This window comes from Pinus tabuliformis, chromosome J, assembly GCF_031772625.1.
Source record: "Pinus tabuliformis cultivar Carrire ecotype Pingquan chromosome J, CPIR1, whole genome shotgun sequence".
In the NCBI taxonomy this organism is placed as follows: Eukaryota; Viridiplantae; Streptophyta; class Pinopsida; order Pinales; family Pinaceae; genus Pinus; species Pinus tabuliformis.
In genome coordinates, this window is record NC_142295.1 from 1,049,911,075 (window position 1) to 1,049,936,249 (window position 25,175).

Sequence of the window (25,175 nt, forward strand, 5' to 3'; positions counted from 1 at the left end):
TGCCCAGGACACACTTCTCTCTCTTGGATTCTATAAAGAAGTGGAGACAAAAGTGCATGAGGTGAGATTCCTTCTTACATTTCGGGGGCGCTTCACCTCAGTCTTACATCCTTCCAGACTTGATGGCACTTCCATTATTTCTTGCTGGATATTGGCATGGCATCTGCTGGTTTATTGTATCTCTGATTAATTTCTGCCTCTATATTAATATATCAGATGGATTCAACATGATTTTTCATAGTTCTTTGAATTTCGTCTTGCTTCTCAAGGAACTCATGCAGCAGGGCTTGTGTTGTCATTTTTATGCACTTGTTTTTAATCCCTCTTTCACTCAACGCACATATTATCTCTCGTCCTTTTCCATTTTGTTGTTGTAACTTAATTAGAGAAACTAGTCCCACTCTCTACAATTTTATTTACAAGTTTTTCCATGTCCTTAGGTGCTTTCTGGGTGCTTGAGGGAAGCTTAGTGTCCTGATTCATTTCGAGTTTAAAGGCAGATCCACACACAAGAAAAACTGCATACAGACGTTTTAGGGACATCCCCCTATGGATGGAAAAGCACCAGCCCGAACGAAGAGGCATCTATCAATGACATGGTTAGACAGTCTATGGTTATCTCGTTGATCTGTTCATTCTTTTTAATGCATATTTTGTGATGTTAAGTACTGATCTGTAGACAGAATACATAGCAGGTAGAAATTAATCAACAAAAAAGAAACACACATTTATATAAGAAAACATAGGTATCAAGAAAAACACTAGGACAATTCATTACAACAATCCTCCCTGCAGTCACAAAGAATAGAGCAGCTCTCAAGGAACATCCTGTCTCATTCGATATCACATGGAATGGAACCCATCTTCCTTCCTTTGACACACTCTCTAACTAATTTAATAGGTCAAGCCCGTGCAATAATAGCACTATTACAACACCAATTCTGTTCCATTACAAGAAAGTTCTAGTTTCATTATCAAACACTTTCCATATTCCAACAGGTTTAATGATATTGCTATTCTTAACCACAGTTGCACAAAAGTTCATAAACACAAAAAACAAGAAGCACAATTTTTATTGATATGAGGGTGCTGGAAGAAGATAAGAGAATTATATTTATGTCCAACTAATGACCACAAAGTAGGTCAAAGGGACTGTTGAGTACAATGATGTCCATAAAATGCGGGAGAACCAAACGGTCTCCTATAAAAAATACAATGCATGAATATAAAAGGTACAATGCAGGAACATAAAAGATACAATGTATGGAATGCCCTAACTAAGAAGATCAGACCAATCTCTCCTAACATTCGAGATTGACTGAAGAGCACTAAAAAAAATTCCACAAAGTTTGTGCATTGCTGAGGTCTGGAGGACCTAGTCCATCTTCCAGGGACAGATCTGAGACGGTTTAGCTGCTAAGGTCTCGTGTGGCAGGGTGAGGTCCCACGGATCCTCACTGGTCTAGAGTCTAGATATGAAACGGTATCAATCGTTCTCTTTGTGCCCCTATCTGAAGGTAGTACCCTAAAAAATGTCATGATCCTTTATGTGGGGTCTGGTTTGTGGGAGTCTTAAGAATATGCGCTCAGAACCTGAGAGATTCCTGCATATATAGGGCCAAACATCTCTGATCGGGATACCTGAAAAAGTCTGTGAGGATCTGAGAGCCTCTGAACAAGCAATGGAACCTTCCTCTGATCTCGTATTAGATAGGGCATCCAAAAATAAAGTGCATCTTAGTCTCTACTTCCTCTAAATGACATACTTGACAGATTCTGTTTGGCCTATCAATCTGGTGGTCCGTCTCTACTTGAAGTCTATGAGAACCTGATCTGAACTGTCCTAGAGGAATGCGAAGAGCATGCATCCAGTGGTGAAATGTATACTGGGGTTGAATAATGAGCCTATCTCTCAACTCCAAGAAGTTCTCAACATAGAAGGCCATCTTTGGGCGCAACCCTCCCGAAGGATTGACCCAGGTGACCTGGACGAACTGCTTGTAGATGTCCTCCCTGATGATCTTGTTCAACTCTTGTCTAGTAGGTAGAAGGTGACTAGGAGCATCCAAGGAATATCGGAAAGGAGGGAGATGATCCAACTAAATGCCCATTGACTCTAAGAGATCTGAAACTCCTGTAAACCAACATCTAGCCTGACTCGAGGGAGTAGAACGAGCAATATTCTCAGAAGAGCAATATGCCAAGTAAGGGTAATAGTCCCTACTCTTTATCGAGTCTGAAAATCCCCATACACGATGCAAGAATGAGACCAAACTGAAGACTCTCTCAAGCCGAAAGGGTTGAGCTCCAAACTCTGCAAGGATGATGTGATGAGGTATTGTTTGTTTGCATCTAATGATGCGGTGGAGAAGAGTCTAGACCCTCTCAACTGAAGCCCAATCCAACTCAAGTAAAGACGGTCCTCAAATCTCTGAGCCATATAGAATCAGTGTTGAAAATATCGGTATCGGCAAAATATCGGCAAGGGTCCAGAAAATATCTTATCGGCAATATCAGCAAAAATCTCGGCAAAATATCGGCAAATATCGGCAAGCATAAAAAATAATTTTTTCAAATTTTTAAATATAGCCGATATTTTGCCGATATTTTCAAAATATCGCGATATTTTGCCGATATTTGCCGATATTTTGAAAATATCGCGATATTTTCTCGGCGATATATCGTTTTGCCGAAAATATCGCGATATTTTCGAATATCGCCGATATTATCAACAGTGTATAGAATAGTGGGACGAATCAAGGTGTCCATGAGGCTCATCTTGGACAAGATGTTCTAGAAGTGATGTCGAAAGCACTGTCTCTCGAGAAGGGATAAGGATCCATATCCTTTGTTGATCCGAGGCTGAAGAGCTGGTCGCAAACTGAAGCGGGGACCTGAGAATTGCACCCCCAAGTACGTATACGTGCTGGTGATCTCAACCTCCTCCCCTCTGAATAGGAAGTGAAGGTCCGAAGTTTTCTTCACCCCATTGAAGATCATAACCTTGGTTTTACCCAGGTTGACCGTCAACTGTCGAAGATCACAAAACAAAGCTAAGGCATCCAACTGCCTCTATAATCCTTCTGGAGATGAGGAGAGGAGGACCACGTCATCAACAAAGAGTAGAATAGATATCATGACCTAGTGAAGAAGGCAACCATCAGTGTCCTGGATATGCTCGTGTAGAAAAGCCTCCAACTCATCAATATAGATCCCAAACAGGGTAGAGGACAATGAATAACCTTGTTTAACCCCAATAATGATTCGGATGAAATCAGACATCCCATGAACCATGTGAAGACGACCAAGGACGAACTCATATAGGCACATAATAGCTGTCAATAGGGTCGCCGAGATGCCAATATCTTTGAGTCTCTGGAGTAAGGCTTCCCTCGGAACAGAGTCAAAAGCTTTCTAAAAATCTATGAAACAACAATAGACTTTCGAAGAGCAATACCGTGCCTCCTCAATCACAGCGCGAAGGGTGAAGATGTGGTCAATGGTCTGATGAGCTGGTCAAAAACCTGTCTGTCCCCTAGCTCTGATTTGTCTCTGCTCAAGGTCACTGGAGAGCTTCCTATGTAGAACAGTAGCATACAACTTCAAGAAGCATTACCAAAGATTTGTTAGCAATGCACATATATATAATCCTTTTGACACAATCTTCTAATCCCTATATTTCCCTGCCTAATTTTATATTCACTCACACATATGTAGACTCGGTATCCTGGAAAAAAAAGGTAAGACAGTATATTTATGCATATTTTCTTGCTTTCTAACTAAGCATTTCAAAAAACAATACCAAAATTGAAAAATGTGTAGGAATTCTTCTAGAGGTAAACTATAAACATTGTTGCACATGATGTGCTTTTATTCTTAAGTTCAACATGTCATGAAAACTGCTCTGGGCCTATCAGAATATCACACATAGGCAAATGGCTATCAAAAATGCACATTGACATTGACAATAGGAATATCTGCACAATAACTTGTTTTTGGTCTGTATAATATATCAAGCTGGGATGGGAAATTCACATATCATTACTACCCTGGCCTTCATGAAACTGAGTGATCTTGCAGATTTTTATTTTGTAGCCAGAAAGCATTATAATGTTTAATGAGCCTGTGCCTGAAGCAATCCATCTCTGATCTGCTCAGCAACATCACGGACTGCACCAGGTCCATGAGGGATGAATACTGAAGATGATTTTGAAGATGCCCCTATCTCTTTCATTACGTCAAAATACTGTGTCACCAAGATCATGTCCATCACATCTTTTGCAGTTGTCTCAGGCACATTGGCTGAGAAAGAAAGTACACTATCCCTAAGGCCATCCACAATTGCTTGCCGTTGACGAGCAATACCCAAACCAGACAAATATTTTGCTTCTGCTCCAGCTTCTGCTTTTTTAATTTGCAAGATTTTCTCTGCCTCAGCTTTGTGTTGTGTTGCCACCCTCCACCTTGCAGCTGAAATTGAGATTCAATAGACAAGTTACAGGAATTAAATGGAAAACACTGTAAAAGAAATGTGAAGAAAAGAAAAGACAACTAAACCAAAAATATGAAAAACTTGAGCAATAATTGCGAGTTCATGCGCTGTTTTTGCAAGGTTAACTATGAGAAGATACTGGATTTTAAAAGCAAATCTACATTAGGGATGCTATCCACAAAATAGAATTTTATACCAAAGAATCTCTCAATATAAAACAGGGATGTTCTACAAAGGGTACCTACTCCTTTACTTAAAATATCGTAAAGAGCAAGAAATCAGCGTCAGGGTGTAGTTGTGTATACAAAATTCCATTCTAACTTCAATATGCCAGAGAATGCTTGCCTGCGTTTATTTCATTCATTGCCTTCTTCACAGTTTCAGCGGGTACTACATCAATGATGAGAGTTTGCACTATCTGAAATCCATAGTTTGACATAGCCTGTATCCAAAAAGAAGACAAGATTGGAAAGAATGCTCAAAGCTTCTATTACAAAACCAAAAGAACCATTCACAAAATCATAACAGGCAATGCAATAGCCGCCCTTCAATATGCAAATAACGTGAAGGTATTTTCCCCACTGAATATCAAACAAGAAACATGCAAGAATTTTTTATTTTGTATTCATCCTTATTTAAAAACATAGACCGAACATGAACTGTCTTTACTCTTTTCTTAGTTTTACCTTTTCAAGTTCCACTTCAACTGCTTTAGCAATGTCATTCTTTTGCTCAAAAACTTCATCCAAGTTCATCTTCGGGACGCTTGACCGAATGACTGAACATGAAAACATGGACATGAGCTCAAATAGCAGTGCAACAGTTATGTAAAACAACAAGGAACACCTTGGACCATTGGATAACCCATAAAGTATATAAATAGACACATCACAAAACCAACTGCTAATTTAACCTCAATCAATGCTTTAACTAACAAGTTTACTTCTTTCAATCAAAATATTGAAAATCATCATTTCAGACCTTCAGCTGTCTAAGAACTGTCTAATGCAAAATACATGAACCAGTTACCATAACAAAAAATTCAAAAGGGGCGGCAGTGGTGTGGAGGGGAGGGGGGTTTTGGGCTGGGGTGGTTGCGGTGGGGGCAAGGTGAGTGGACATCATTGACCTCGGTGGAAAACAAGAGTATAAATATGCATGGGGGACATGCACAGCTACAAACAATGAGGCTGAGTCCCTAGCAACTTTCCAAGGTCTCAAGCTTTTGTCTCAATGCATGGAAAACAAGATTCCCATTATAGGAGATTCATCCCTAATCATAAACACCCCTACCAACAAGGAAGACATGTCTTCATCCCCAATTTCCAGAAATATCAATCAAGCCAAGACTGTAGTCAAGAAATTTAGAACGGCTGCCTTAATCCATGTACTCTGAATCAGTAACTCTGGAGTGAGTCAAATGGCAAATGAGGGAGTGCTTCTATGAGGGACTAATTTTGAGTTTTTGGGAGTGAGGGGGTGAATTCCATTCTGGATTTTCACCCATGCCTACAATCTTAAGACCCCTTTGTCATTCCTTGTGGATAAAACAAGGACTTAATGAAATGGGAGGGAGGATAGATCCAACCACCCACGTCACCTCCGAGGGATGACAGGGTGTGCGGGGGTCAGAGTAGGTCATTACTTCCACCCCCACTTATCACTGGATGTTGCACTCCCACTGCACGTCAGAAAGTAAGAGGGCCATTCAATACACTGCCCCTTCCCTCCCACCTTGGCATTTGCATGTGGCATTGAAGGAGTCCTCCATCTGACTTGTGTAGGTGGGTGGATGCTTCCCCTATTCATCTCCTCCCGACCAAATTCAATCTCTCCTTTTGTCTTTGCATCACCAACCTAGACTCTCTTTCAAACAATTAGGTTCTAGCCTTTCTCTCACTATTGGATTTTGTTTGCTATCTCAGTCTTCTATGGAATTGGGTGTAGCTACCCTCCTATGAGAAATACAAAAAGTGTAGTGAGCACACCCTGGAACATGCACGGATAAAGTTCATAGCAGGGCATTTTGTGGTTAAAAGACCTTCTCACAGGTAGAATTTCTTGGAACCAAGCCCCAAATGATCATCATTGCTACCAGTGTTGTCTGCATGTGGAGATAAGGGACTTGCGAAAGGATCTTTGTAAGTGTGAACGTACACCTAACTTGGCTTGCTCTACCACAAACCATGTGGCCCTCATGGTGCATGAAAACAGGGTCTCCATAAGCACAAAGCCTACCATAAGGCAAGACACCACCACCGTGGACTGGGGTTATCCAATGTCATCTTTAGAGCCTTCTGGAATGGCAAATTGAAGCCAATGCCTCCTTGCACAACATGTGAGCCAACAATGTTGCATTGGAAGCCTCCTTAGAAGCAGCATAAGCTCTCACAGTCTGCCTCTCAGGCTTTGTCAGCTTCCCAGTGCACAAGATGCTCCCACTAACCTGTCCCCATACAGACGTTAATGGTGAAACAACTGAACCTTCAGGTTCTTTTGTTTATATGGAATCTGCGGATAGTGTTCGTGATGGGAAATAAAAGTCCCTTTAAAATTTTATCACCATGTTTTGTGATATATTTGCTACTAGGCCGGTTTGTCAAGCAGCAGAGCTGCCCAATTTTAGACGAAAAACCTAGTCTTTTTCCAGATATCTTGCTCTATATAACTCTTGAAGGGCATGTGGGAAAGCACATATCTAAGATTCTAACATGGTTTGTACTCTATGTACCAGGTAAAGCCACCACCTTTCAACTGACATAAACTTATCCGTTTCAGTGAAAAAACAATCAAATTCAAATATTGATTGTCAATCCTTCTTAAAATGGTATCATTCCATTTCATTTGCTATAGTGAATTAAATAATGGGAACATTTTATCTAATACAAAAATAACGATTTTGCTTCACTAACTATGGATGTTCATAGTTCATCAACACAAATTAGTAGATACAAGTCGTAATTTCATCATCAATGTTATCATAGTATGATGGTCATGTACATTTTATGTTTTCAACTCCAAAGACAAGCTGAATTTATAATGTCCACAGAAACAAGTACATAAGGAAGTGAAATTGAAGTTGGTTGCAATTCATAGTAGGGATATCAAAGGAATATCCATAGCTAAAATGCAGATGCCTCTTACAAGGGTCCAAATTTACTGAAAAGAAGCTAAGCAAGGTTAGCCTATCAGCTGTCAACCAAACTGTACTCTGTAATTGTATGGAGACCAGAACAATTGACAATCACTCATTCTTCTTAACACAAATCTATTTGACTGCACTATCAATTATGCTTGGCATCACCATTGTTTCTATATGGACCGTTGTAACTCTCCAACAACAGCAACTCTGCATAAAGATTTATTAGTACGCGATATTTTTGGAACAGATCATTGTGGCAGCAGCATAATTTTGTAACTATTTTAGTAAGAAAGATTCTGAAATCTACCATCAAAGACATAAGCTTGGATCTGCTCCCTTGTATTGCTAAGCTTATAAAAAGCATCCGCTGCTTTCTCTGGAAGGGCACAGTATTGCACAGATGCAATTACAGTCACGAATACATTATCCTGACACAATAAAAATTATCAATGTAGAGCTCATTTAAATATGTAAATAAAATGTTTGCGTCAGTGTAGACACTAATAATGTATTTTATGCCTATGAAGGTTGCACTTTAAGGGAGACTAATTTCAATTGTGCTTATTTTCCTAGATGAAAATAAGCTCATTAAATAGCTTATGTATAAATGCCAAAAACACATATACAGTAGGCTTTTGTTATCCACTACAGTTGTGCTGTAGAACAGTAATAAACTGCACACCTTTGACTTCGACTCACATTGCACATCCAGCTTCTGTACTCGTAAGGAAAGATGACCTCCAATTCGACTCCCAAAAAACCATGGTAGACAGTGGCATCCTGGCTCAAGAACTTTATCAAAGCGTCCAAATCTCTCCTTCATAGCCACTGTTGACTGTTTCACTTTTATACAGCACAATAACTGTCCCATTTTCTTTATTAGTGTACCTTCTTGACAATACAATTAGAATTAAGGGCTCGCTGAAGGCCTTAAAAAAATAATTTTTCTACAAAAAAACACAAAATTTGGAAATGGAAATCGAAAAATGGTAATTCAAATCATTGTTGCAAAAAAATATATATGCAATACTTGAACGAGCTTTTCACCTTGCTGATACACTTGGCCTAAAATTTCACAATATTTCAGGTGTTTGAGTATATAGTGAGTCGACAGGATATGTCATCATTGAGGGTGTGATGATTTGCCTATAGAGTCCAGAATTTTCAATTTTTTTCCTCATTTTTCTTTTTTACCTATATCACTTTTATTTACATATTTATGTGGCAATGTGGCTACATGTTTTAGATGTTTTTCAAAAATTTAAGGAAAAAAAAGAAGAATATTATTGTATTCTTTAAGTTTGTCGATATTTTCCCTGATATTTCCAATAAATTATTTCAGGAACCTCAGCACTATATTCCCTGAAAAGATATTCACAACATTGATTTAAATAAGAACTAATGCCGCACCACTCTTGACTGATCAGCCAAAACAACTACTTTAAGATGTACACAAACTGGAGCTACATCTTACTCAGTTTTCAACTTCTTATGATGCATTTCTTAAATGGATATATGCATTTTTTTAATGTATTTTAAGTTAATTTCGTATAAATCAAGCATGTCAATAGAAGCAATAGAAATAACAAGGAAAAGCAATATTTTTTTTCTTTTTTGAAAAACAATATGTGTTTAGTTTGAAAAGCAATAGACGAGGAAAATTTTCTCGAAGTCATCCATACAAAACTTTATCATGAAATGCAGCAAATAAAATAATTATTTCATAAATCAACCAACTTCCACTTTATGTCCACAAACCATACACTAGAGTCTCGACTATTTTAAATGTGGACTATTTAACAAGCTCAATAGGATTGAACACAATCCCATTTTTATTCCATAGAAAAAATCAGTAAGCTTTTCATTAGTTAAAATAAAAGTTACAATGGCACTGTCCAGTTCACCCCAAGGATGATGACTTAAAAAACAGAAAGCAGAAAATCCTGCTCATCTTTTACCTCAGCAAACAAAAATTGCACATAGCATTAACATGCCAATATCATCATCAGGAATTCATTGTCCTCATCAAGCTGTCACCAAAATACTTCACTACATCCAATCCTCTGCAAACGTCATAGACCTGAAATCTGCTTCATTCATATATCAGTGGACATCAATGGAAGGATTTCCTCTACCCCATCATGTAAGGTTTTCATCCACAACATTTAGACAGTTTGTTCTCTACCCTGTTCTCTGATGCAGGCCTGTTTAGACAGTTTATCCTCTTATTGGTTATACTCTTGATAAATATGATGAAAATGTAATTATCCAAAACTAAATTTTGTCTTGTGCTAGATGTCAGTTGTTATGAAGACCCAGGTTTCTTTGGGATCTGTCATCCTTTAACCAGTCCACTACCAGCTTAGAAACACTATAAATGTTAATCTCATTGATGCCTTTTTTCTTGGCTGTGGCCATTAGGATGGTTACAGCTCTTGTTTCAGAAAAAATGTTGGTTCCTTATCCAAGACCACCTTCAGACACAATCCTATAGTGTGTAGAGGTCATTGCCATGCTTAATCCAAATAGACTATAAAACATTAATATCCTACCTTGTATATGGATAACTTGATAGTAGTTGAAATTTGGAAACACCTTTTATGGGCACTTAGTGCAAACCCAATATGATCCTGATGGACATACCCAAGAATGATCACTAATGAATCGACCAAAACATTTGTGACAAAAAAATTCCTTTGTTGTTCCTGTATGTTTAAACTTGAAACCATGGACCCCAGTAACTATGATCATTGCAAATGCATATGGATTGTTGAGCATATATCCAAGAATTAAGCCACATGCATAGAGAATGGAGACTTATCATGCATTTGTCAATGACCAACCTTTCATGGCAATCAAAAAATATGTCAATGATGAGAGATGAAAATTTGGCGTCAACACTTATTTGTACATTTTAATTTCCAAGAGGTCAGTGTGGTCTCTCAACCATGTCTGCAAGTAAAATAGTGGCCAGAAAAAGCATTTTATTGGAGGGATTTGTGGAATCATGAGAACCAACAATAGCATATGTGGCATTATTTTAACTGAGCTCAAAAGTTAGATTGAGCAGATAAACCTATTTGTGAGAACATTTGTAAAATGATTCCTGAAAGTCATCTTCCTAAAATGCAAATCCATGGATCATGTCTTATTTGAAGCACTTGGAGATGGACCAGTGGGAAGTCTGTGGTAAAGGACTTTTATGAGCTTGTGAAGCGTGCCTCCAAAGTTGTCACATGATTTAACAAGAAGTGGGGAGTTAGGGATCCTAAAGCACATTGGCTAAGGAAGTGCCAGTTTATCTGTAAATCTCAATCTTCTTTCGTAAGCGAAGTATTGGGGTGGCTTATGCTTCATCAAGGCTTCAATGTGAATACCAGGTTTCAAAATATAGGTGTTATAAATGGTGCATGTACACTTTGTAGTAGAGATGAAATGGTTGAGCATGTCCTTTGGAGACGTCCACCTACCAAGACGTTTGGGCATTGTTTTAGATTGAACTTAACTATTTTTATTCCCCCTATTTATTGGAAAGGTCCTCGTTAGCATCACTTGGATGATTAGGGATAGCTACAGATCATTATGGAAAACAATTTGGTTTTTCGTTATTGGCTTTTTGTGAAAATCCAAGTATAATGCTGCTTTTCATGAGGAACAATCCCCTATTGGCTTAGAGGAATTGAGGTTTTTCAACCAAGAAATGGATTCACTTGTTAAAGCTAAATTCAGTTTTTTCCATCAAGATGTTAAATACCTTCCTATTGTGGCACATACTTGTATGCTAGCATTTCTAAACTTTTTAGGATGCGAATTTCCTTGTAACCTTATTTTTAGATCTTTGTAACTCTCTCTCTTTCATGATGTAACTCTTTCTTCTATGAGAGTTTCAGTGGATAAAATGGTTTTCCTGTGGCTAGATGGCCAGATTAGGTGGGTCTCCCCTCCTATCCCACCCCATGCTTCAGATATCGTGTACTCGTTTTGTCAAGAAGCTGGAAGAAATTTGAAAAGTCGAGGTTTTTGCGCCACAAAAGAGCACAACCCCTGCAACTGGCTGAACGTGGCTTGGTAGGCCAATTCATGCGGACCTGGCCCTCCACGCATTCTGTGAGGTTGTAGGTTGAAAAAAATTGGAAACCCATGATCAAGGGTTTTGTCACTCTTACTTTCTACATAAAAGGTTATTTTACCTTCTTTTTCGAGAACAAGGATGATTGAGACCTAATATTTAGAAGAGGGGTTATATCTAGATCAATGGAACCCAACTTTTAACCTTGAAAGTGATGTCCCATCTGTCGTCCTTGTCTAGGTAAAGCTCCACTTTTTTCCCTTGCACTGCTGGAATGATACTACTTTCAAAAATATCAGCAACGCACTTGGGAAATACATTGATCGAGCTAAGCCACCAGAGGGTCTCTTCTCCTATGCAAGGATATGCATGGAGGTAGATCTGGATAAGGGGATACCAACAACAATAACCCTAAATTTAGTTGGACCCATATTCAGGGAGTTGACTACGATCATCTTCCTTTTAAATGCAAAGTTTTGTTGGAAAATGTAACTAGGTTCGATCTTCACAATATCTTATGTACTCTTGATTTTTGTGTTTGATGTAAAAGAGAAAAGAAAAATATTATTATTATTTTTATAGCATGGGTTTCATGCTCTAGGTCAATTTTTTTAGGTCAAGCACCCATTGTGTGCTTCTAGAGCTTTGTCATAGAGTCAAAGAAGTTAATGAGTCATTGTCATTTGTAAAAGACCCTATTAGGCATTTTGAATCAAGTCAAAGTATTTATTTGAGTCAATTCTTTGTCAAAAGACCCTCCAAGACCAAGTCGAACTGCTAGAAAACAAGTAGGCTTAAAGTGATGAAGTCGGCCTAATTAGGATTCCCTAGAAGCCTATATATAAATAGCACTCAACCTCATTTGAAGGAGCATCCAAGGCATTCGATCAAGAGAGAAAATAAAGTTCGATTCAAGGAGAAAAGCAAGGGAAGAAGGAGAACAAAAGAAGAAAACTGAAATTTGAAGTCTAAATTTTTCGTCTCACACATGCAAAAGAATTAAGGCATCTTTTTAGTTATAGCAGGGCTGAATCGCAGTCACATCAAGGAGTTGAATTTAGTATAAAAGAGCTAAAGTTTGCAAGCCAAATTTCTAAGGAGGAAGAAGCAATCCAAGCGAAGGAGAGAGAAGGATAATTTCACCATCTTTTCCCACACGTGCAAGTTAGGGTTTCTACAGTAGAGGACAAAAATTGCAGACCTGAAGCAATGGTCGAAAATATGAAGTAAGGTCATGTTACTACTCAAACTAGTAGGGGACCTAAAGGGGTTCCTAAGAGGGTAACTGCTAGGCTTAGGGGCTTAGGGAAATGGTGGAGGCTTAGCCCATTGTCACTACAGCTAAGTCTCCTTGCTCTTTATGGACTTTCACCAATGGGAGGAGACCCGGTAGTGTAGGGATCACCTATAAAGTATATGTCAATGGATAGGTGGAAGGTGACCCTAGAAACCCTTTCACGAGGATGGAGTGAAGAATGGAACTTGCTTGTTCTTTAAGCGAGGGACTTGGTCTTCAAAGGTTAAGGGGTGAGGATTGGAGGGTTGAGGGAGAAGGAATAGACTTACGGACGAGGTTCTCAACCCCTATAATCCTTAGAAAACTTGGATTCCCAAATTGTCCTTGACAAATAATCTTTATTGAGAAGTGGGACCACACGAAGCCAAGTGGACCCAACCTAGGTTCGAGGATGGAATGCAAAAACCAATGATGTTCCTATCCTAGACAAGGTGAAGGGAAAGAACCAAACAAGAATATTTACTTCAAAAGTTGAATTGATCCTGTTGAGGTCTAGCCTTGGGGAAGCCTAGGCAAAATTCAATCCTAGAGCTAGGGCTTGGGATTCCCGAAGATTCCACCATTAGTATTGCCTCAAATTTGGAGAGGAAGGGGACCCACCAGCGCAGTAGCCTGTACGAGATCGAAGTTTTTCCTTGGTTCAATTCCCGAAAAATTGATGCCCTAGGTGACCTTTGAGGGATAGACTTGGGAAAAAGTGATAAAAGGTGAAAAGGTGAAGGGGATGACCACCCTTTTTTAGGGATCAGTGCCTAATTCGCTTGGGGATGTCGAGTCTAGGATGATGATGAGTAAGAACTTGGTTTCTTGATCAAGGAGGCCCAGAAAGTCAGCTTCATCCAATGTTGAGAAAAAAAAAGTGACCTTCAAGCATTTATACTTCAAAGCAAACGATGGACGCTTATCGAGACAAATAATCTCTAGGGCATTTCATTCATATAACATTGCCCCATACATTAAAATAGCTAAAACATGCTCAATTCACATTTCAATCATGCAACAATTAGCCCTAATATTAGCAGTATGCAGCAACAAGAATAATAACATCAAAATTTACTTACAACATTATAGAGTATATCCAACCAACATTTCGTTTACAAGACAAAGCTCAAAGACAAGATAAATAGCCCAAATCCATACGTCAAAATTCATCCATTTCCCAAAAATATCTTTTAAGGAAAAAATGTGAAGTTCTCTATGATTAGAGAGATCCCAAGTCAAGTGATGATACAAATGAATGTATCTAACATCAATATATAGCCTCCTAAGGAGTTTGAATTAGCCTATGGGCCTACATTAGCCCCTAATGATAAAATAATGTGCAAATAAAACCCCTATTGGTGACAAGCCCACCAAACTAGTGCACAAATGTGAAAATAAGCCTCACAAGGGGCCAAATAATAATATGTGCATGTCGTAGGGTCCTCCAAAGGCTCAATAATATTCTTAAGTGCCATATTGAGGAATAAATTCCTCGGAATATGATGGACAAGGGGGTGGCCCCTTGTTCTCCAAGTAGTAGACCTGTGGTGCTCCCAGTGGGTATGAGGGCACATAATGTTGATTTGGGGTAGCATCGGATGTGCTCTAGCCATGAAATTTGGTGGAGAGGTTGGGGCACATGAGATCTCCAATACCCATAAAGGGTTTGGGCAAATTCTAAACAGATCAAGAGATATTAAAATAATTAATATTTCTAGTGGAGTCTCTAAGTCTAAACTTAGGGAAAATAAAATATTAATGTGTATTAATATGAATCTGTGTTAGAATGGTCCAAATGACATGGATCAAGTCAGATCTAATCTTAGCCGTTGAGTAGGGACTTAATCTTGGTCGTTGATATGTCAACAGGAAAAGTATAAGAGGAGGCTTGAGGGTCACTTGGAGAAAACACCAGAGTGATCAGTCATTCTATTCTCTAGAGTGGGGTTTGCTAAGAGAGATAGAATTAGTGATCGGAAGATGCAGCTAAGGGGCATTTAAGTACAGAGAGACAGAGAGGCAAAGATAGTGTCGGGAGAGTCGTGCAGTAGCCGGGGAGTGACGCGGAGTCAACCAGGGCTCACGCAGGGCCACGCAGAGGCAGCTGGGAGTTGCGCAGAGCCTCAGAGAGGTCAGCGTTGCTGATGCAGAGGGCCAGAGGGCTGACACAGGGCCTCCTAAGGTTGACGCAGACCCATCTGGGGTGATACAGGGCCAGCGTGGGACAGAGAGGGGCTGATGCAGTCCAGAGAGGCTGACGCTGGGGTTTCTGGGCAGATTGATGCTGAGTCGCTACCAGAAGGATTATCCGGGTTTTCAGCCAGGAGATTTGTCAAAAACTGAGAGGTATTACTGCCAAGGAAATTCTCTGTTGGCTAGGCCAGTTTCAGCACCTAGATTGTACTCTGATATTACTTAATAAGAAAACCCTCAGATAGCTGCATCGATTTTCCCACATTGGGTTTTTCTGGGGACATTAGTCCAAAAATAATGATGTCATACTAAGTTGCAGGAAACGCAGGTACAGGGTCCGTTTCCGTACGGAAACGCGTTTCCGGCCGTACGGGCCCCGTTTCCCCAAAAAAATTACTTGTTTTTTAATTTTTTTTTTTTCTAATTAGTTTTTAAATTTTTTTAGGGTTTCTAAGCTGTTCTAGAAACCATTTCTAAAGTTATAAAAGAGCAGTGCCTCTCATTCTCTCATCACACTATTCAGCAAGGAGTTTCTCTTGGAGATTGGCAGTTGTTTCAGTAGCTGGTGTTTTGAGCAGTGAGCAAAGTAGATTTCAGCAGCGGGAGAAAGAGATTTCAGCAGCAAGAGAAGGAGATTTCAGCAGGAGATTTCTGTAGCAGCAGATTTGGCTCAGCTACAGCCATATTTCTCTTCTCTTTTCTGGCATTTCCGGGTAGTTTCAACCACAGAAAATTAATTTGGGTAAGCCACATTCATTTTGTTAGTTTTTTCTTACTATTTCTTCAATTTTTCTAGGGTTTATGTAGCTAAATTGCTGAAAAACGTTTTTTATTTATAGATTTGTTTTTTAAATTTATTTTTGCAGCAGATTTGGCTCAGCTACAGCCATATTTCTCCTCTTTTCTGGCATTTTAGGGTAGATTCAGCCACAGATAATTAATTTGGGTAAGCCACATTCATTTCTTAGTTTTTTTCTTACTATTTCTTTAATTTTTCTAGGGTTTATACAGCCAAAAATATGAAAAACGTTTTTATTATTTACAGATTTGTTTTTTTAATTTATTTTTGCAGCAATGGCTTCCAGCCAAAGTGCAGCTGCAACTTCAAACCCTAGGGCCAACCCAAGGGCTGAATATTATCCTCTTTGGAGGCATGTGACGAAGCTTCAAAAATGTGGAGGTGGTGGCTCATGGGAATGGCGATGCACTCTTTGCAATAATACGTACAAGGGCTCCTACCCAAGAGTGAAGGCGCATCTGTTGCATGGAGGAGGACAGGGGATTCTGGGTTGCACAAAAACATCAGATCCGTTGGTAAGGAGGGCATATCAAAGAGAGCAAGATGAGGCGGATGGTACTAAGAGAAGGCATGATGAGCATACTCAGGCTACATCTAACATTGAGCCAAGGATTGTAGTTGAAGCAAGAAAGAGGAGAGCTGGTCACACTCAAGAACATGAACAAGCAGCACCCAAACATACCAGAGGCTCAAGGGCATCCCAATCAATTCAGGATAGCAGAATTGCTAGATTGGTGAATGTGCAAGCAAGAGAAGAAGCTGATTCCAGAGTGGCCAGGTGCATTTATGCATGTGGTATCCCATTCAATGTTGTTCGCTCTCCTTACTGGCAAGATATGATAAGGCCAGTTAACAAAGCTCCTCAAGGGTACAAGGGGCCCAACTATGAGAAAGTCAGAACCCAACTTCTCAAAAATGAGAAGGAACTTGTGGAGGACGTTTTAGCTCCAATTCGTTCTTCCTGGAGTAGCTCTGGGGTTACCATAGTCTCAGATGGTTGGACAGATATGAGGCGCAGACCATTGATAAATATCATTGCCACTTCCCCCAAAGGAGCAATGTTTATCAAGGCAGAAGACTGCTCAGGAGAGGTGAAAGATGCACAGTTCATTGCTGATGTTATTATAAAAGCTATTGAACAAATAGGGGCTAACAGGGTGGTGCAAGTTATCACGGATAATGCACCAGTTTGCAAAGCTGCAGGTTTAATTATTGAGGGGAGGTATGACCACATCTTTTGGACACCATGCATTGTCCATAATCTGAATCTGATCTTAGAGGAGATCGACAACAAAGTTTCCTGGATAAAGGAAGTCACAGGGGAAGCAAGGGAGATTATCAAATTCATCACCAACCACCACCAGTCTCAACCCATATTTCGAGAGTACTCCAAATTGGAGTTGTTAAAAGTTGCTGAGACAAGATATGCCTCAAACTTCGTGATGTTGCGCCGCCTTGTTGAGGTTAAGCATGCATTAGTTTCTATGGTGGTGAGTCAACTTTGGATTGAGTGGAGACAAGCAGATTCAGAGCGGGGATCTATGGTGCGTAGATTGTGCCTTGATGAGGATTGGTGGAGCAAGGTAGATTTCTTGCTAAAGTTCACAACCCCTGCATTTGAGCTTCTCCGGAGTGCTGACACTGACCAACCTTTCTTGGGAGAGGTATATGATGGCATGGATTCCATGGTTGAGAAAACTATGGAAATCATTTCGCAGGAGTCTCCACAACTTCTGTTTGTTGATGATCATTTTGCTGGTTTGATCAAGAAAATCATTGTTGACAGGTGGAACAATTTCAATACACCATTGCACACTTTAGCACATGCTTTGAACCCCAAATTTTATGATGAGGAGCTTATTGCTAAAAGCAATGGGAAGAGGAAGGCACCCCATAAGGATAGAGAGGTGGCTACTGGGGTGAAAAAAGCACTAATGAGAATGTTTCCTTCTCATCTACATAGGGAGGTAAAGGAGGAATTTGCCAGTTTTGCTGCAGGAATAGATGATTATGCAGATATATCAGCTTTGGAGGAGAGAAGCACCATGAATCCAGTTAGGTGGTGGATTTGTCATGGAGCAAATGGTGTACATTTGCAAAGCCTTGCCATTCGTATTCTTTCACAAGTGGCAAGCTCTTCATCAGCAGAAAGGAATTGGAGCACTTATGGTTTTATTCATTCTGTGAAGCGCAATAGGTTGGGCTCACAGAAAGTAGAGGATCTTGTTTATGTGCACTCCAACCTTCGCCTTGCATCTCGTAGGGGTCCAGAATACAACAGTGGTCCTTCTAAAGAATGGGATGTGGATGCAGAAAATCCTGATTTGGATCTCTCTCTTGCTGCCCTGAATATTGAGGAGGATTCTGGAAGTGGAATTGGTGCATCATCTTCTTCAGCACCACCATCCACTGTTGAGCATTCTGCTGCTTCTATTTTTGATGAGGATTGTTATGATGAGGATTAGTCTTTTGTGACTTGTCTCTATAGTTCTTGCAGCCTTATAGTCTTTATTGTACTTGCAGCCTCATATACTAATATAAATAAAGGCTGATTTTGGATTTTCCAGTTCCTATATTTTTATTTTCATTATGTGATGACTCATGAGTAAATGTGATCATTGTGATGTAAATTTAATCTTAATGTTAAAATGTTTAAGTAAATGTATCATTAATGCTTTATGATTGCACATATATATATTAATAATTTTTAAATGTTTTTAATATATATATATATATATTATTATATATATTCGTGTTTCCCCGTTTCCAAAATTTGGGGAGGTCGCGTTTCGTTTCGCTTCCGCGTTTCGTTTCGCTTCCCCGTTTCCCCGTTTCGTGCAACTTAGATGTCATATGGTGTGTTTGTTTCTGTTTCTTTTAGTTTCTGATCTGTAATATGTTGAGCATGCACTAGTGTTTATTTTCAGTATTTACATTGTAAATAACTTGTTAAGAAAAATAACAAGTAGGTAGGAATAAATTAGATAAAGTGCATGGAGGGTTTCTAACTAAGTAAACTTAGAAACTTCAACATGGTATTAGAGCGTGATTGCAAATCATAGGAGGACTAAGGACATCAGCCGAGCGGAGCAATAGCAGCAGAAAACAATTGTCCCGAGGTGACAGAAGTTGTTTCTAGCAGAGCAGCAACAAGGGAAGGGTGACGTAGTGCCTGCATCATCAAGGGTGAGCCAAGAAGAGGCAGCGCAAAAGCTAAGGAAGGCAAAGGGAGCCTCACGCAGTAGCTGGGAACGTTGATGCAGTTCGCTGAGGAGGCCAGGTTGCTGGTGTCAGGATTGTGCAGAGCCTAGGAGCTCTTACCTTCAGGTTGCTGGGGTTTAGTCTTTAGAAGGCTATGGGAATATTGCAGAGTGGAGCTGGTGAGGTACTGTAGTCAGAACAGTACGTGACAGAGCAAGGCCAGAGGAGCTACTACAGAGGGTTTCTAGCTGAGGAACCCAGATTAGTGGTGCGGTTGCACAAGACTATCAAAGTAGGGGGCATCTCGACAGCGGCAGAAGGATTTCCAGGAGGGAAATCAAGACTCAGAGGGAGTCCAGAAGAGAACTTCCAGATAGGAAGTAGAGACTCAGAGGAGTCGAACAGAGAACTTCCAGGAGGGAAGTAGAGGAGCATCATGGCACTACACGAAGTAAGAGACCAGGATAGACTGGACGGAGCGTCGAACTTCGTAGTCTGGAAGGCCAGAATCTTATTCGTACTTGACAGAAATCGTGTCAAGAACTTCGCCTTGAAGGTAATAGCTATCCCAGTCGACCCCAATGATAACGACAAGTACGAGGAGGCAATGGCAAGGGCCAAGAGCATCATCCTTGACGGGGTCAAGGATCATGTAGTACCACACATAGCCGAGAAGGAAACGACATTTGAGATGTGGGAGGCTCTCAAGAAATTGTACCAACATACTTCTATGCAAAGAAGAATGCTACTTGAGAATTAGTTGAGGTTGTATCAGATGAAGAAGGGAGAACCGATTGACACCTTCCTCGAAGGACTAAATGAGATCCAAGATCAGTGGACTGCTATAGAAGCAACACCGGATCAGGAGTGGCAGGAGGGGAAGGGACTCTTTATGGCCTTAAGAATGACTAAGTGTTCAAGTACTCGTGGGAACTTGATCATATGACAAATAATTAAAAAGAGATTCATGGTCTTTATCAGGGTCTCTTGATTGCCAAAGAAAAGTAGGTGAAAGAGCTCACAATCCTGGGAGACTCCCTCCTTATTTTGCAACATTTAGTTAAAGGCTCAATGTCGAAGGAAAAATCTCTGGAAAATATAATGAAAAGAGCATGAAAAATGGTAAAAGGCATTCCATCAATAACATACTTTCATGTATTATGGGACCTGTTATGCCTCTATCAGTGGGGGTACATAGATTTTTTCAAGCAAATCATTCACCACCATTGTAAGCCTAAGGTCACTGTGAAAGCCTTGTAAAAAACCATGTGAGGCCCTGTATTAGGCATCCTAAGCCTCGTGTCTTGTCTTTTGAGTCTGTATTAATTATGATTACTCGGCCCATGCGTCATCCCTTGAGAGCATCATCTTGGCAATCTTGTCCCTAACCATATTGGAGGACATTGAGAGGTTTACTATGAGGACTCATGGTTCTATGGGAGCCTTGTCTTTGTAAGGGTGATCATCGGTGTATGGGCTATTCTAGCCTCCACCAAGGGGCATCTATGTCATTCCACATGGTTTCATGTCTATAGAGTCTGTAACTAACCTTGGCCTTGGTGTGGTATTGCTCATTACAGCTCTCACAACATAGTAGTCTCATTTGTCAACTTTCACATTTTCCAATGCAAAATGGTCCAGGAGGTCAATTTTTTTCAATCGGAGCATCTAGTGGCTAGTTACAATTCGATCAAACTTGGTCAACAATACAAGAGATGTTTCCAGGGGATTTTTTGGCAAAGCGTTGAGAAAATCTTGCATGCATTATGTCAAAGTTGATCAACACAACGAGGCGAAGAAAACCTAGGTGGCAGAATTTTGAGATCAGCAGTAATGTTGGAGATCAAACACACGAGCAATAAGATGTGGCAATCAAAGTGATGACGCCGCAATGTCCTAGCAGAGATGAGGAAACAAAGACAGACCCAAAACAAATTAGGACATGCTAAGAAAAACCCATGTTCCAATTTTTCAAGGAGGCTTAAGGCATTGGATATATACCACTGTGGGCCCAAATCAAATGCTAAGGGAATATTCAATGCCAAGTCAAAGTCAAAGAATAGTCGTTGGGTCAAATCTAGCCGTTGAAGATAATTCTACTAGTCCTTGTAACTAAATTGGCCTTAAAAGTTGGAAGGTGGGCCTATCTACTACCCATTACAACCAATTTTTTCTTTAGGGACAAAGTTGTTTTCTTTTGGTCAATTCAAACTCTTTTATGTGGACAAATCAACTCACTCATTGACCAAAAATGCTAGACGATGGGGGGAATCTTGGTACTACACTTTTTGACCACTAAAGACCATTTTCAAAGGGAAGTCGTGAATTATTTTTGGCTATGTGGACAAGTTCAACCCCCTTGGGGAAATTCATGCTATTTTGTAATATTTTAAGAAAATAAAAAATTGTTAAGTCTCAGATTATAGAAGACTAGCAATATTTTAATGAGGAGAAGTCAACTAATCGTTAGAAAGTTTTCTATAAAAGGCTAGATTCTCCTCCATTGTAATCGTTGTTGATCATTTGAGACAAGTGCTATCACAAATAAAGAGATCATTTTTGCAAACCCTTGTAATTCTTTACAATTTTGGGATGGTTTTCATCTTTGTTCTTTTTCTTATTATGGTTATGGTTATTGGGCATAATTTATAAAAAAATCTAATTTATTTCTGCATATAAGTAAATATATCCAAAGACTAATAATCTTTGCCATCCAGGAGCTAATATGCTGCATGGAAACAAGTGACTATGGTTTCTTCTACTTGTTTGATCTTGCTTGTCGGTGAAACTAGCCAAGGGTTTAGGATTGCTTCAAAGTGAGACTTCATTATTCCAAGGATTTTGTATTTCACCAGACACAGAGAATGGAGGTCGGAGACACCAAAGATAGGTCGCTCCTAAGGAGGGTCGAAATTTTTGGAGGGTAAATTAAGCAACGGTGGGAGTGATTTCCTCTGGGACCAAACCCACTTCCCTAACACAAATTGAACCTAGCAACTTAGAAGGGCTTCGACTTAACATCCCAGCAAGAAGTAAGTTCTCAAGGCACAGGTATTCCAACAACCAAAAAAATCTCTAAAAAAATTTAAATTCTTTTTTATTTTTCTGGATTAAAGTAGGATTTTTCGTGTTGGTTATCGCTGTTAGATCATTTTCAGCAAACTATTTAGTGGGAAAAAGTGTCATATTTGTAAGATCTAAGCTCCCACTTAGACACAATTTTCATTTCTTATATTTTTACACTTGTATCTAGTCAATTGGCTGCAGATCTATAGGTAGAGAGGGTTCTCCTTGTTGTACTTGCATTCGACAGCCATCCAAAGTAAGTTCCCAAGGCCTACTAGGACTTACCATTTTCATCTATAATCATTTATGGCCATTATCTTTGTGAAAGAGTTGAATTTCCTTTATTTTCCAGCTGCAAAGTTTGACTATTTAAATTCTGGAAAAATTTTCCAGCTGCAAAGGTTCACGATTTAAATTCTGGAAAAATTTTGGGTAAATAAATATAACCAGAAATCTGAAAGGGCAATTTCTAGCTAGCTGGAAATTGCATTTTCAGCGAAAGATTTGATAGAGGGGAGGCCGTAAAGCCTCTAAAGTGTCCTCTAGCCTTCCCTCACTACAGGGTGACTGCCTAGAGGTGCCTTGCACATTGTGGATTGGCTATAATAACAAATCAGCTTGTTTCCCCTGCATTTTTATGTGGGTTTCACAGTCTGTTCCACAGGACAAGAAGTTGTCTTCACTCATAACTCTTAATACGTGTATGTAAACAATAAATAACTCCACAATTGGTTAAGATAAATTTTGGAGACCAAAATCCATAGCTTACACTGCATATCTTGAGTAATTTGGCTACTAATAGTTTGTTGTTAGAAATCTGCACTATTTTATCATTGTTTTATCAACAGGACAACAAGCAAATCTACAACACCTTCACCCCATTGACTCTAATAAGGCACTAATCATGTACCAAAGTGTTGGGGGATATTTAAGGAAGCCTCCCTTGGTTTTTTAGGAGGTGTTGGGGCTAAATAGTGGCGACTTTGGCTGAGGTGACAGTGGGTCCCTGCCATGTTTGTGCCAATATAGCAAAACTACCAAGACCTTAGCAGCCTTGCTAGAAAAATCAATAACATCTTTTGGCTTTGTTGGCAAGGAAAAGGTCTTTCAACTTGGTTTTATACGACATCCATCCACTTGGGTAAGTTTTCATTTATTGTTGTGTATTTTGATGAAATTATTGTAAAGGACTAACTTGCAGGTCTCATTTGGAAACTCCAACTGAGGGTGCTCTAGCAAAACCCAATCACATAAGAAGGTACAATACAAAAAGCTACTCTCTCAGGTAAGAATTGAGGTAAATATTGGCGGCTCCACATTTACGATTTTATGATTGGTAAGCATATTCTGATCCTAAAGAATTATCATCCTATATGTCTGAAGTATTGATTGTAGTAATATGTTATCTTTTGAAGATATACATGTTCCTCTTGATCTATCATGTGTTTCAAGATATTCACATCCACTCTCATTTGATGTATTTTCCCACGTTCCAAAATTTGATGGGAACCCGTCATCATCATCTAATTATTTTTGAGTCTTTTATAAACTATGTGGTAGACACTAACATTTTCTATGAAGATATCTTGATGAAGCTATTTGTATTCTCAATGCAAGGAGAAGATGTGTGGAATCGGTACTTTGCTTTCAAGCCTAATGAAATTAGATCATTCCCACAATTAATAAAGGAGTTTCAGAGAAGATGGATCCATTGTTATCAAGAAGTTGATGATATCGACATATATGAAGATAAATTAATCAAAGACAAGGAAAGGCTTGATGACATATGGAGGGAATATTGTGAACATCCCACCAATGGTTTTCGTGAGGAATTAGGAAAAAGGGAAAATGCATCTATTAAACTCTATTGGTATGTTAAAGAGAAATATGGTGAGCCTTTTACGCTGAAGACTGAAAAGAAGGATCAAGAAGAGGGTCATCTATCCCCTTCCTCCCATGAGCCATTATTGATAAACATTGCAAGGAATGATGAAGAAAGGGAGTCCCCTATGGAAGATGTCAAATAAATATACAATGAAAATGAAGGGACTTCTAAGAAACAAGTGAATGAAGAGGAGCTTGATCATAGGATCATCCAAGGACCCACCCTCTCTCCTCCATATGAAAGCACAATTTCGACAAGTTGCACTCCTTTCCAAGAAATTGATCTTTATGACACATTTGCTAGCGATTTGGAAGAAGATGTCAATAAACATGCATACATTTCAAGAGGACGATGACCATGAAGAGATGGACTCTATTGACGCATTCCTTATTATGGATAATGTAAATGGGACTTGAGTTTTTCTCTAGTCCCAGGTGATCCTATCTATGACACAAACATTAAGAGATATCAGGTTGTATAGTTTTGGTCACATGATCAACCAAGTCATTCCATAGAGCAACCATATCAAGTGATTAAGGGACAAACATATGTACAGGTGCAAAAAGAGGACTTTTGCATTCAGGTTCCAATAGAAATTCATCAGCAATGGATGTCCTTGATATATGGTTTACAATTGTGCAAAGATCCATTTGACAAGGAAGATCTCAATCTAGTGGTAGTGGGAAAGTTGCGACATCTTCAAATCCAAACATGCTTCAAGCTTCCAACATCCTTTTCCAAGCCAGCTAATTCTAAGTGGTTGTTTTCAATATGTTATTGACCTTCGTGAGTTTTCTTATCATTGTTGTGTGCATGTGATTAGGGGCAGATGAGGACAACAATAATTATGTAGGTTCCACTTTGAGCCGCCATCCATGCCTTCCTTTCCTACCAATTTAACAAACAAAAATGATGAGTGGGCTTATGTTTACAATGAGAAATATCATTATATCAACCTGATCGATCAATGAATTGAAGCAGCTTGTAGTAGCACAGAAAAACCTTGTTGATTCTTCAAATTTACTTACACATGATGTCGATTTACTTGC

At 39.4% G+C, this 25,175-nt stretch overlaps 1 protein-coding gene across 8 annotated transcripts in view; it reads right to left on the minus strand.

The window, feature by feature from the left end:
- Positions 1 to 3,837: 3,837 nt before the first annotated feature.
- LOC149230524 (hypersensitive-induced response protein-like protein 1) overlaps positions 3,838 to 25,175 on the minus strand; it is a 163,190-nt gene continuing 141,852 nt past the window's right edge. For 2 of the 8 annotated variants that reach the window (XM_089379005.1, XM_089378999.1), the window contains exons 2-7: positions 8,317 to 8,496; positions 7,942 to 8,062; positions 7,797 to 7,841; positions 5,179 to 5,270; positions 4,838 to 4,934; positions 3,838 to 4,470 (exon numbers count right to left, since the gene is read on the minus strand). In XM_089379005.1, coding sequence (XP_089235131.1) covers positions 4,115 to 4,470; positions 4,838 to 4,934; positions 5,179 to 5,270; positions 7,797 to 7,841; positions 7,942 to 8,062; positions 8,317 to 8,457 — 852 coding nt within the window. In that variant the 5' untranslated portion in view covers positions 8,458 to 8,496 and the 3' untranslated portion in view covers positions 3,838 to 4,114. Of the gene's footprint in view, positions 4,471 to 4,837; positions 4,935 to 5,178; positions 5,271 to 7,796; positions 7,842 to 7,941; positions 8,063 to 8,316; positions 8,526 to 9,592; positions 9,615 to 25,175 lie in introns of those variants that run through there. The other 6 variants (XM_089379000.1, XM_089379002.1, XM_089379003.1 and 3 more) reach the window with 5 other exon arrangements.